Genomic DNA, 12,682 nt, shown 5'->3' with positions numbered 1-12,682 from the left:
TCTCCCATATTTTCTCCACTTGTTGACAGATGTGTGGTAGTAGGCACAATAGTATGGGCAAATCTATGTTGTTGTGCTGGTGCAAATACTTTGCTTCGGGTTTATTCACATGGCGGTTTTTGCCACAGATTTTGCATGGAATCTACATCAAAATCTGTATCCTAATGGGAATCTACGCCGTAGAATATATTGTGTGTATTGTTTTCTGCGTGAAGATTATCCATGTGCAGAAAAAAAAGTGCCATGTCACTTCTTAACTGGATTCCACACAGACTCCACATCAAGAAATTTACATGTGGATTTGCCAATTGAAAAAGACAAATCCACCTACGGATTCGCAGTAAAATTAATTGCAAATCCGTGGCAGAACCCAATGGTTTAGCTACAGATTTATGCTGTGGATTTTTAAGTGGAATCCATGTGGAGGAGATGGCCTGTACTGAGTATTATAATTTAGAACAATTCAAGAGCCCCATTAGTGCAACAAGATCTGGGCATATGAAGAATTTAGGATTGGAATTACAACTGTGATGCTTATTGGAATTGTGGCAGTATAATACATATTGTCACAATTTCAATTTGTGAAAACAGCTAGTTTTGATTGTACTTCCTAGAAAACATTTGATTCTAGATATATATGCTTGTGTAAATCTATATACACTGCTCTTTTCAGATTTTAAAGGGGTAATCTGTGATTCATATAGGATTTTAGGATGAGTCATCAATATCAGATCATTGGAGGTACAACTTCCGACACCCCAACTATCATTGGCCATTTGTAGTAGTTTCAGATTTTGAGCAAATGCTGCGGTCTCTTCTTTGGCCTGTGACGTCATGTTTATTGATCACATGGTCATTCTATAGTTCAGTGCCATTGAAGTGAATGGGATTGAGTTGTAATACTAGGAACAGTTCTGATGCAATTTATGCCATTGTGTATGTATACAATGAAGAGTCCATAGCACTTGTCTAAGTGCCACTGTCCCTTCAAAAAACTAATTACCATAGGTGCTGGAAGTCAAATCCCCACAAATCGGATAATAATGACCAATATTTAGAGCGGTTTTCCTGGCAAAAACTGTACGGAATCACCAGCGATCACCTGATCACCCTGCCTGGCGGTCTGTGCAGAGGGCTGGATGTGCATCATAGGAGTCGGGACCAGAAGTAGTCTAGATGGCTTCATTTGCATTTAAATCAATGAGAGCTAAAGCAGCTATTATACTTCCATGCCTTTCCCCGGAGGCGAAAGTGCTGGAAGTGTAACAGCTGCTTCAGCTCCCATTGATTTCAATGCCAGTGAAGCCAGCTAGGCCACTTTTGGTCTCGTCTTCTATGATGTACATCTGGCCAACTGCACAGACAGCTGGGCCAGGGGATCACGTGATCGCCGGGAATCCCATACCACAACTAACAGTTGATAACCTATTCTGAGGATAGATCGTCAGTAGTTTTTGCGTGGAAATGTTTCCGATAATCCCTTTAATACCCATTTGATAATCTTTCCAGAAATTCTATATTCCCTTTTTCCTGCACGTTTATGAAAATCTTACTCAATAAAAGTAGAAATTTAAACGTAAAATAAACGCTTACCTTGTAGATTTGTGTTAAAACAGCCTTCTGTATTACTTATCATTAATATGTACTTGAGCATGTAAATGTTTATGCGGTTCCCTTTTTCTCAGCAGAAACTGTAATACCAGAAGATTACTTGGTTGATCCTGTGAATACAAAACGATATAGTGTTGACCCTTCTGATTCTGCCTACAACTATATGGGTCCTTCTCTTTACCCTGCAAGACAGAACAATGGAGAAGGACGGCTCGGAGGTGGAAGTGGTGGAAGTTCCTCTTCGTTATGCAATCATAGGTCCAGTCAAATGTCATCAGGAGGTCAATCTTCCACAGGATTAAGGCGTCAGACATCAAGTCCCACCAGAAGTGGAAGTTACCTTGAGGGGAACAGAAGTGGTAATGAAGTTCATTTTTATTTCTTGCTATGATAATGCTTTTATTACAAACTAGCTGATATACCCGGCTTCGCCCGAGTTAATTTGATACAGGTGTTTATGTGTTGTTTGCACGGAAAATGTTATGAAGTCGTGGTTACTTTAGAGAAAGCGAGGAATAAAATATGTATACACATAGTGGAACGATAGATTTTCCTCAGGCTGCTTGTACCGGCATGTGCCACCCCTCCAATTCTCCTCACTTAGGATCTAAAGAATGTTGCGCCAAATTTCATGCTTGTATGACACCTGAAAGTTACATTGCAATTAGCATTGAATAATCTAGTTGTGACCCCTTTACTTTTCCTATTTAGGACCTAGAGAATGCTTGTGCCAAATTTCACACTTGTACGACACTGGGAAGTTACATTACATGGGGGGGCACTTACGTTTGCAATTAACATTAAATAATCTAGTCGTGACCCCTTTACTTTTCCCATTTAGCACATAAAGGTCCTATTTAGGACATAAAAAATGATATTTTGCACACTTTTCATATTGTACATATTTTAATGTGTAACCCTATACACGGAAACATAATTTGTAGATGTGAATACTTTACTTTTCAAGTCACCAACAAGCTCATTAACAAATATATTTAGTGGATCCAAGTCAAATACTAATCGCTGTACTATTAATAATTCCATCTTTATATGAGTGGTCACAGCAAATTCCATAGATGACTATTTCGATCATTTGGAATACTCTGTACTGGATTAGGATCCTTGAATGTGAGTCTTTCAGGCAATCAACCTATGTATTACTCAAGTCATTCTTTGCTTCTTATGATTCCTGCACATTAGAAATTTTCTGGGTCTTGTATCCCAAGCAGTGGGAAGTTTGTCTCATGTGTAGTTTGTTGGTGTACTTTGCATATTGTTTGTGTATTATATACTTAGTACCTTGGTTTATAGCTCTTTACAATATTGTGCTATGAAATTAATTTCTGCATTTTCTTGGAAAGCAACCCATCCACACAAAGAAGATACATTTTGACACATTTGTTTAATGCTATGCCTGCTAAATGTGTGATAGCCTTCCCACAGGTGATTCATTAATGATAGATATGGAGATCCATCACAGTACTGCATTCCCCATGGGAATATACTCCTCTAGCATATGCTTGTTCACAAGGGAGCGATTACTAACATACAATTTTTATAATTCAGCATTACTATGAAAAAAGTGATCATTGTCAGTCTGTTGCTGAGGAGCAACTGACGAAATTTTAAACATCCATGTAGCAAATCTCAAAGTGAGTCTGTACATTTAATGAAGAGTTTACCTTAAAGTGGTTTAACTAAAAAATAGTAAAAATAATAAAAGAAGGACGGAGCTAACTGCCAAAGAGAACAGAGGTGCAGCCGGAGGCCTCCGCTTATATAGGGGCAAAAAGCACTTCTATTGGCAGTCCAACAGTTCTTAGGAGCACTGCCATCACTGCTGCTGTCCTCTAGGCAACAGGGGGAGTGGAGAGAGGGTCTTCCTGACCTGAGCCGAGACCGCCGGAGCCTCCAGCCTAGTGCGGCCTAATGAAGCCAGCGAGACCGCGGGCTAAATTTCTGGGCCGGCCTGCTCCCCGGCTGATCGCTGGGTGGATCCGACAAGACCACCGCGGCACACCCTGAGGCCGGGGGAGAGGTGAGGGGACTTTTTAGCAGGCTAGAAGGCCCGAAACCGCGGCCTTGAACGCTGCTGACAGGGCTCACAGAGCAGCTCCCTGACAGGGGAGGAGGCCCTCAGTACCCCTTTACATACCAGGGGAACGGACATTCCCTGTGAAGATACCCCTCTGCATCCCAAGGAGTGAGGGCTCCCTGCATGTCTGGGCCCTGTGTGCTGTCTGGATCCCTGGATCAGTGGGGTTCACCTCCTGGCAAGCGGCCATCTTGACTGAGGGCAGAGATCAGCTGGTTTTAGTGGCAACAACTTCTGCTCCAGAAGGTCTGCCACTGTGTCCCAGATGAACTTGGACCAAGACAGGCCCATCCAGACAGTCAACTGGACCGGCTTCCACCCCAGTTCACCCCTGAGTGGACATGGACACGTGAGCAAAAAGTCTGAGGGGCGTCCTTGGAGGGTGCAGAGATGTGGACATACATGACACGGATCGGGAAGGAATGGTGTTGGGCCTTATGCCCATTTAGAGCTTAGTTAAAATGTTGCTTGCTTAACAAGTTAAACTTTTTCTATGCCTTCTCCTTATGCGCTCTGCAACTGGCTCTCCTCTACCCCCGGGAAAGGGGCTTTCCCTTGTTCCTGGTCCGGGACGGGGTGGTGGGGTGGCTTGCAGACTGCATTGCGGGGCAAGATGGATGTCTTTAGGAGATGGGGGTCCTCAGCCCTCTCCCTGACTTCACAGCATAAAGCCTTATTGATGTTTGTATTTTGTAAAAGTTTGTGCAGGTCCAGCCCTGCTTTTCATGTTGTAACACACTTAGATGACTGTCGAACACCCGCTATTGGGGAACAATCTCAGTCATCCCTGGTTGGATCTTAGGATCAACTTCCTTGTTTTACAGTTCTGGACCAAGTCTGAACGGTAAGTTACTGTTTTTTTTTGTCACTAGGTCGTCAGGTCAGTCCAACTTTACACAACTCCCCAGAATGTTATAATGGGGATCTGGTGTAAGGGGTGTCCTCAGGCTGTTTATTTTCTGTTCTTATGGTCCACATAGTGTCACATAATGTACGGGGCTTTAACTCCCCCCAGAAAAGAAAACCGGCCTTTCTCTCTTATGGGAAACACAGCCCAGACTTAATAATCATCCAAGAAATCCATTTCTCCCAGTCCTCCTCCCCCAACTATTTTCATCCACAGTACTCCAGATTCTATGCTGCATCTGTTACCACAAAGTATAGACGGATGCTGATGCTTTTACACAATTCCCTGCCCCTACACATAAACCAAGTAGATGCAAATGACCAACAGGTGGTATTTGTTAATGTATACGCCCCCCTCAGAGAACCCACTACCTACTTCCTTACTTCTTAGCCACAAGATTGCACAATCAACAGCAGCCAAATTAATTTGGGCTGGGGACCTTAACATTATGTTCTCCCCCAGACTGGACAGAACAGCTTCAAATGCTGATAGGTTTTCCACGGCCCAGAAAAGGCGATGGACACCCTCCTTGGCATCTCTGTCAGTGGCTGATTGCAGGAGAGAACTCAATGGCGCCAAAAGAGGCAACACCTATTACTCCCTGATGGCCCATTTGTACTCCAGGTTAGAATATATATTGATCTCGACTTCCCTCCTTTCAGTCCTAGCCCAGATCAGACACATCTCCTGCCCATGGTCGGATTACAACATAGCAGGTGTTTGCTGTCAATAGAATAGAGGTTACTACTAAGATCCAGATGGCATCTAAACGAATCCCTTCTGAGAGACCCATTACTTCTTGCCCAAACCACAGAACTTAAAGACTCTTTTGAAACAAACACCAGGCCTGACTCTACCCCCATGTGGATCTGGCTGGCCCATAAAGCCTATATAAGGGGTCACTTGATCAAAATAGCGTCCAAAAAAAAAGGGGAAAAGGACAAGCCCTCCTAGCCTTAGAAAGAAGGCTCTTCCTCCAGCAAACAATAAATCAGCAAAATCCCTCCCTACGACAAAGGCAATCAAGATATTAAATTACAAATCAATACGCTCCTTTTACAGCAGGTGGAACCAGCTCTTCAGTGGACAGGGGCGACCTATTATAAATACGCTAACAAACCAGATCAGCTATTTGCAACCAGTCTCCAAAATAGGACTAAAATTAATAATGTTTTCAAAATTAATACTCCTCGGGGTAAACCAACGTCCAGCCCTGACCAGATTTATGATACCTTCTACGAGTACTACAACACACTGTATAAAGCCCAAGAGGGTAATGTGCCTCCCCCAGAAACCACTTTTCTGGGAGCCCTAAAACTCCCCTCTCTTTCAAATGATCAGAGAGAATCCCTGACCGTCGATCTCTCTGAGGAAGAGATCTTAAACACCATTAAAATCCATAAGCTTGGTAAGGCCCCTGGACCCAATGGTTTTACCGCCCTCCATTACAAAACATTTAGAGAAATTTTAGTCCAATCATTAAGAAGAATATTCCACGGCCACGTGAGGGGTCATGTGGGCGAGGAGGAAAGAGAGGGGTGGAGCCAAACCCATACAGTTGTGTTGCGAAGGATGAAATTACATATGTGGTGAAGAGAGTAGAGTGGTATCTTCCATGGTAGAGGTGCTGCCTGACCAGATGATGCACCACCTGGGTGGGCATTATAGAGTAATAGAATAGGACCAAGAACTGGCAGTGGAGAAGGCGCAACACTCCAGGTTAGAGCATGTAGGAAGTGACCCAAGGTGTGGAAAACCTCTCCTTTTATTTAATAAAATACGTGATCAGCATATGAAAATGCATTTTGGGGATAACCCCTTCATCAGTTCAGCTGGGGTTTAAAATATACAAGCAATTGATGGGTCCCAAAAAGGGTTAATAATGAGATCCTAATTGTGTGTGCAGTGAGGGTCAGCCAGGGCAGGAGAAGTTCTGGTTTCTGCTAAAACGTCTTTTGCCATGGCTGACCCTCACTATACAGGCAAACAGGATCTCATTATTAGCCCTTTTTGGGACCCATCAATTGCTTGTATATTTAAACACCAGCTGAACTGATGAAGGGATTATCCCTGAAAAACGTTTTCAAACACTGATCACGTATTTTGTTAAATAAAAGAAGTTTTCTTAACTTAATGTCTATTCTAGACACCTGGGGAGCTCTCTCAGGCTTCCGAGTGAATATAGATAAATCTGAAGCATTTTATATCAATAACCCGGAACATGTTAAGAAACTGGTCAACTTCAACTTCCAATATCAACAAAAACATTAGATTACATACCTTGGTGTTAATATGACTACTTCAATACATTCCCTGTATAAATGGAATAATCCCCCCTTACTTAAAAAACTTGCATCGGACCTGCTGAAATGGGATAAGCCCTACTTGTCATGGAATGGGTAGGATTAACGCAATTAAAATGGTCACTTTCCCAAGAATACTTTATCTCTTTAGATACTTACCAATACCTATCCCTCTTCCCACCCTCCGTAGCTTCCAACGTACCATACTTCAGTTCATATGGGCCAACAAACATTTGAGGATCAAACATACTATAATGAACTACCACCAACGACTGGTGGTAGTACATTTTGTTTAGACGACGTGATCACTTGGCTGCTAAATTGGAAATGACAGTGTCACGTAATTTAGACGATCACTTGCAATAACAGTTAGAAATAATTATACGATGCGATCACTACTTGCAATGGCAGTTGTAAGGTCACACAGGATTTAATCCTGCTCGTAGATGCCACAAAGCCCTATGGTGAGCGCTTATTTTATTTTGGGCAATTAATTGTGATTTGTTTTTCTTTTTTAGTTCGGAGGCCACTGCCCTTGGGCACAATTTGTAGTTGTGAGTGGTGAGGTGCTGAATAATACACGAAGACAGATATTTTGCTTAACTTCTTGTAACACTGTATTATTATTATTATTATTAATAAAGCAAAGAGATGAGGCAATTTTCTTCAACAAGCTCAGTAAATAATAAATTATACACAATTTGCAATATTGAAGACACCTGTGTCTAACACATTTATATACTGGGAGCTTACTCTGGATTTCTTTTCTCTATTTCTCTTCATATTTACATCTCTTTTAGGGCTCTTACCCACTTGTGTTTTTTTTAACGTGATTGTCAGTAGGACTTTCTAATGTTAAAAACGCATCGCACGAAAATCACGCAGCACAAACTTGCCATACGTTTTTAACATTGGAAAGTCCCATTGACAATTGTGTTAAAGAAACGCAGCGATATCTCAGTGTTAAAAAACGTAAGTGGGTAAGAGCCCGTATTTTCCTCTATTCGATGTCAAAACTGACTCTCCTCTGTCACTCATGTTTTCTCTGATTTTTCTCTTGTTTCTCCCTGTTCTTCTGCTTTCTTTCTTCTCTTGTCTTTCTATTTCTCTTGTTTCTGCTTATTCTGCTCTCTCTCTCTGCCACTTCTCTCTCCTGGCTAGCACTTTCTTTTACTGATGCTTTTCTTTTACTCTATCTTTTTTACTATTCTGCCTCTTGTGACCGTTGTCTGGCTATTTATCGCCTCTGTCACCCGACCAATCTGTCTGCAGCCAATCACAACCTATTTGGTTGCTAGGCTACCTGCATCATCTGAGTCTCTGGACATTTTTTCTATCTTATGCATCTGAATAAAAATGACTAACCGGTTGCTAGGTTACCTGCATCAGCTGTGTTAAATGACTCAAATTAACCCCCTAGGGCTGGTTATTATATTACAGGTCCCAATAGCTAAACAGCGCTATGTAGTGCGTTTTTTCAGGACACTTCATCTACCTTGTAGATTTAAGTTAATATGGCCTTACTTTCTTGGTTCTGTGATAAAGCTGGAATTTCATACTGTATTTATATACTAACTTTTGTATTTAGGGGGTGTGACAAAAACCTGAGATATTTTCTACAGCATGTTGCACAATTTTTCCTCTCACTGCAAATATAATATTTAATTAGGTTGTACATTAATATACTGCATAAAATATTTGGAATAATATTATAGTTTTATTTGATTAATTATTTTAAAGGGGCTTTATTACTAATTGCATTCATCAACTATCCACAGGATAGAAAATAAATATGTAAACGCTTGGCGTATGACCTGCTGGGACCCCAAGCATGACAAGAACTTCACACTTTGAGGCTCCCTAGTGAATGGAGAGGCGTATGTGACCGGAACTTCTGCATGACTGATGGAGCTAGCCAAGCACTGCACTCAGCTATCTCCATAGTAGTGAATGGCACAATGGTCATGCATGCACACCTCTTCTCCATTCACTAGGGGGACTTGGAGGCTGGTGTTTCATGATCCCTGGAGGTCTCGGTGATCAAATTCCAAGTGAATATATGTTTATCACCTGCAACATATATTCGTGTGTTTTTCACGCATGTAAAAATTGCATGTTGTTCCAATAATAATAACAGATAAAAATTGCAGCATGTCCTATTGGTGTGAGTTAAGAATAATTGCTTATGTAAATTAACCCATTTAAAACAATGGGTTCTTTTCATGTGCAATTTCTGTGCATCTCACAATGCACAGGAATCATGCATAAAAATCGCCTGTGTAAATAAACCCTCACATGGTGAGTAATGCAAAATGAGGTGAATAGGCTATAGATTTTCCTCCACTCCTCTAAGGACAAAGCTTGCTCATTGTTAAGCTTCTTGATGGAAATAGGGTACGTTTTAGACAGAACTCTACATACACTCAAACTGTACTGTCTAATTGTCTAGGGGTGGAAGTAATGTCAAGCTAGCAGTTATTCAGAGATGTCTAGGACTTCCTGTAGAAGTGATCACAGATTCTTTACCATCTTCAGTGTGTAAGATTGTGCTCCTGCTGCTGTAGCCAATCATAACATACACCTTAGCTGCTGCAGACCATCTTCTTGAAAAGGAGGCTTTTTAAGCTCTGCAGTACTGTATTGTATCTATATAGATCGGTGTAACGAAGGAGCTCCAATGTGTTTTTTTCCTCTTTTTTCAAGCCTCAAGCCCTTCTCCTGAAAACCAGGAGGCAGTCAGACCATCTAGCAAAGATCCATCCAGTTGGACTGTGGAAGATGTTGTCTGGTTTGTGAAGGATGCTGATCCCCAGGCATTGGGTCCACATGTTGACCTTTTCAGAAAACATGTAAGTAGCATTTGATTGTAATGCATTACACAGTATTTTCAAGATAATGTATCACCTAGATTTTTTATTAATTAAAACCAGATAGTGAAACAATACATTTTTCTAATCAGGTTGCATTGAGTTATGGAGAGAAGACTGTGGCAAACTAACTCAGTTCCTCCAATCATTCACAGTAGTTAGGTGGATGGAGGTGGTGATGTCTTTTTCATTTTAATGTCTGTTATGGGACTGCTCTACAGTCTGTTTGAAAGATGCCCTAACATGACTAGCCCCTGAGAAATGTCCGTACAATAAGGATTTCAGTGCAAATGAGAAATAAGTCATTTACAACTAGTGCTGTATTTATTTTGGTACTAAACTGAGTATTGACTTTCCTTTATACACTATTGATTAGTCCATTTAACAAGGAAATAGATGAGAAAGATTGTCCTTTAAAGAGGCAGTACAAATGAGCATTCTTACCACAAAACTACAGTTCTTGTTAGGACAGACTTTTTGTACTAAACTTTTATCCAATTCTCAGTTTAAATGCCAGGTCTAGAAATGTGAACATCATCTCAAAGTGAAACTATAATAATAACATACAGCCTTGATAAATTCACTCATCTCTGTATGCCTTTCATGTCACTGAGGGCAGTGTTGAAGGTGACCACCTAAAAAGTAGCAGAGGGACATCTTTTGATGTTATATATAATGAAAAAAGTTTGGCACTGTGTTAGCCAGTAGAGCAAAATGTGATTATTCCCAGCAAGAGAAACCACATAATCTTGTAGATATGATACCTTTTAATGGCTAACAAAAATACATGATGTTACAGCAAGGTTGCGAACCTTTACTCTCAGCCCTTCATCAGGCATAATGAAATGGATTCGAAGAGGCATGCATATTTATACACACATACTCATGACAAGGCACTGACATGGATGAGACTAATTTGCACTTAAAAAAAATAGTCACTGGTAAAGGAGTGAAGGTTTTATGGTCCCTTAGTTAGTGAATCCTAGCCTAAAGATAGAAACATCTTTTAGAAGTCACTGATAAAGGAGTGAAGGTTTTATGGTCCTTGCGTTAAGATGCATTTATACTGAAAGATTATCGCTCAAACTACAGTTTGAGTGACAGTTTTGAGCAATTATCTTTGCAGAACTCTTAAGTAGCTAATTAGCTACTTAAAGAGTTAAACACAGGCAGAACAGGACACCGCTGATAACTGGGAGAACAGCAGCTGTTTTGCATATGCAAACAGCTTTTTTGTTCTCTGATTGTTCAGCTGTTATCCCGCTGAGAAGTCCCAGCAGGATATCAGCTGAAAGAATGCTATCAGCACTGCCCGATAAAAAATCAGCTTGCTAGAAATTAGTGATGAATGAATAGTGCACAATGGCAGTGCATTTACACACAACAATTCTAATCGGTCCAAATGATTTATTGGTCAAAAGATGACTTCTGTTCTTAGTGAATTTTGAGCGATAATCGTTTTGTCTAAATGGGCCTTTAGTGAATCCTAGCACATAAATACAAACATCTGTGAGAAGTCACTGATAAGGGAGTGAAAGTTTTATGGTCCCTGAATTAGTTTTGGGGGAGGGGGAGGGGGGGGGTCACAGGGCAGGAGTATTATCTGTGATATAGATTTCTCATACTGCTCACTAACGCATGAATCCTTGTGAACATATTTGATATATCACAGTATTTTTCAGCATAACAACCCTTTCCTTTATTTGTAATTGTAGAGATTTTAGTGGCTTGCAAAATATTTAAATTACAAGTAATAATTGATCACATTTAGTTAAATTACATAGCAATATATGTTCCAACTCAGGGCTCTGGAGGAGGCCTTTTACCATAGTGGCTGCTATGATTGTTGCCATGTTCCCTTCCCAACTTGCTGTCGTCAGTTCAAACTTCCTGATCATCACTTTTGCTGCTTGTCGGTCACATTGTGTGGCAGCAAATAGAGCACGGTGTGACTGTTTCCCCTCCTAAGAGTATGTACTGGAGATGGGGAAACTGTTGGATTGTACTTTGCACACTGGCATGTGATGTGACTGTCAGACAACTGTGTTAGTGATTATCAAGATGGAGATTTTTAATATAAGGGAGCTCTACTGAAGGGGTTTTCCAAGATTTTTTATTTAAATAGACTTCTGTTACTCCAAGCTGAACTGCTATCTCCCTCTGCTTAAATCCTCTGTGCTGCTTGCTTGCTGTGAATTGTGTATTTTGCATTTCATCTGTTTGCATCGGTACGTTCATTTCTGCATCATCCTACTCCAAGCTGAACTGCTATCTCCCTCTGCTTAAATACTCTGTGCTGCTTGCTTGCTGTGAATTGTGTATTTTGCATTTCATCTGTTTGCATCGGTAAATGAAACTTTACTTTTAGTCATTTCTGCCATCCACCTCCCCCAAATGGCATCTTTCACCCATCCTTGCTGAGATGCTTTCCTTATCTAAGGAGAGCAATAAATTTCACCCCCCCCCCCTTTTTGGTCATTAGGTTTGCAATGCTAAAGTCAGCTGGCCAGTCAATTGGAACCTGATTAGCCACTCCCAGCTGTTTCCTAGTCATACCTTAAACTTTTACTATAATATCAGTGTAAGCATGCATGCCACGCGGGTGGCTGCCACGCGAATATAATGCTGTTATGAAGTATGCTGTAGAAAGTATGAGACAGTTTGACCATGGCAGTTCGACATGGTAGGAGATAGGTAGGCCACAAACTCTGCCTAAATACTTTGCACTTCAAAGCTATCGCTAATGCTGTCACCTCTGTTCTCATTCTTGCTCTCAGTTTCAGAACTTCTTTCAAGTGTCCACCTCTGGGGCACTCTATACACATTAGCCCCTCTCTCCTGTCCTCGCCTATGCACAGCTCTCATGCACTCTTTACCTTCTTGCTTAGCCTCAAACCCC

The 12,682-nt window shown here is 41.1% G+C and overlaps 1 protein-coding gene across 1 annotated transcript in view; it reads left to right on the top strand.

The window, feature by feature from the left end:
- Window positions 1-12,682, top strand: part of SCML4 (Scm polycomb group protein like 4) — a 138,340-nt gene that overhangs the window by 111,005 nt on the left and 14,653 nt on the right. Inside the window, exons 6-7 of the mRNA XM_066607411.1 lie at window positions 1,686-1,970; window positions 9,620-9,765. Coding sequence (XP_066463508.1) covers window positions 1,686-1,970; window positions 9,620-9,765 — 431 coding nt within the window. The remainder of the gene's footprint in view (window positions 1-1,685; window positions 1,971-9,619; window positions 9,766-12,682) is intronic.

The sequence above is a fragment of the Eleutherodactylus coqui genome, chromosome 1, assembly GCF_035609145.1.
Source record: "Eleutherodactylus coqui strain aEleCoq1 chromosome 1, aEleCoq1.hap1, whole genome shotgun sequence".
Taxonomy (NCBI): domain Eukaryota; kingdom Metazoa; phylum Chordata; class Amphibia; order Anura; family Eleutherodactylidae; genus Eleutherodactylus; species Eleutherodactylus coqui.
The sequence above is the reverse complement of the archived record's forward strand: the minus strand, read 5'-3'. Positions and strand labels throughout refer to the sequence as shown.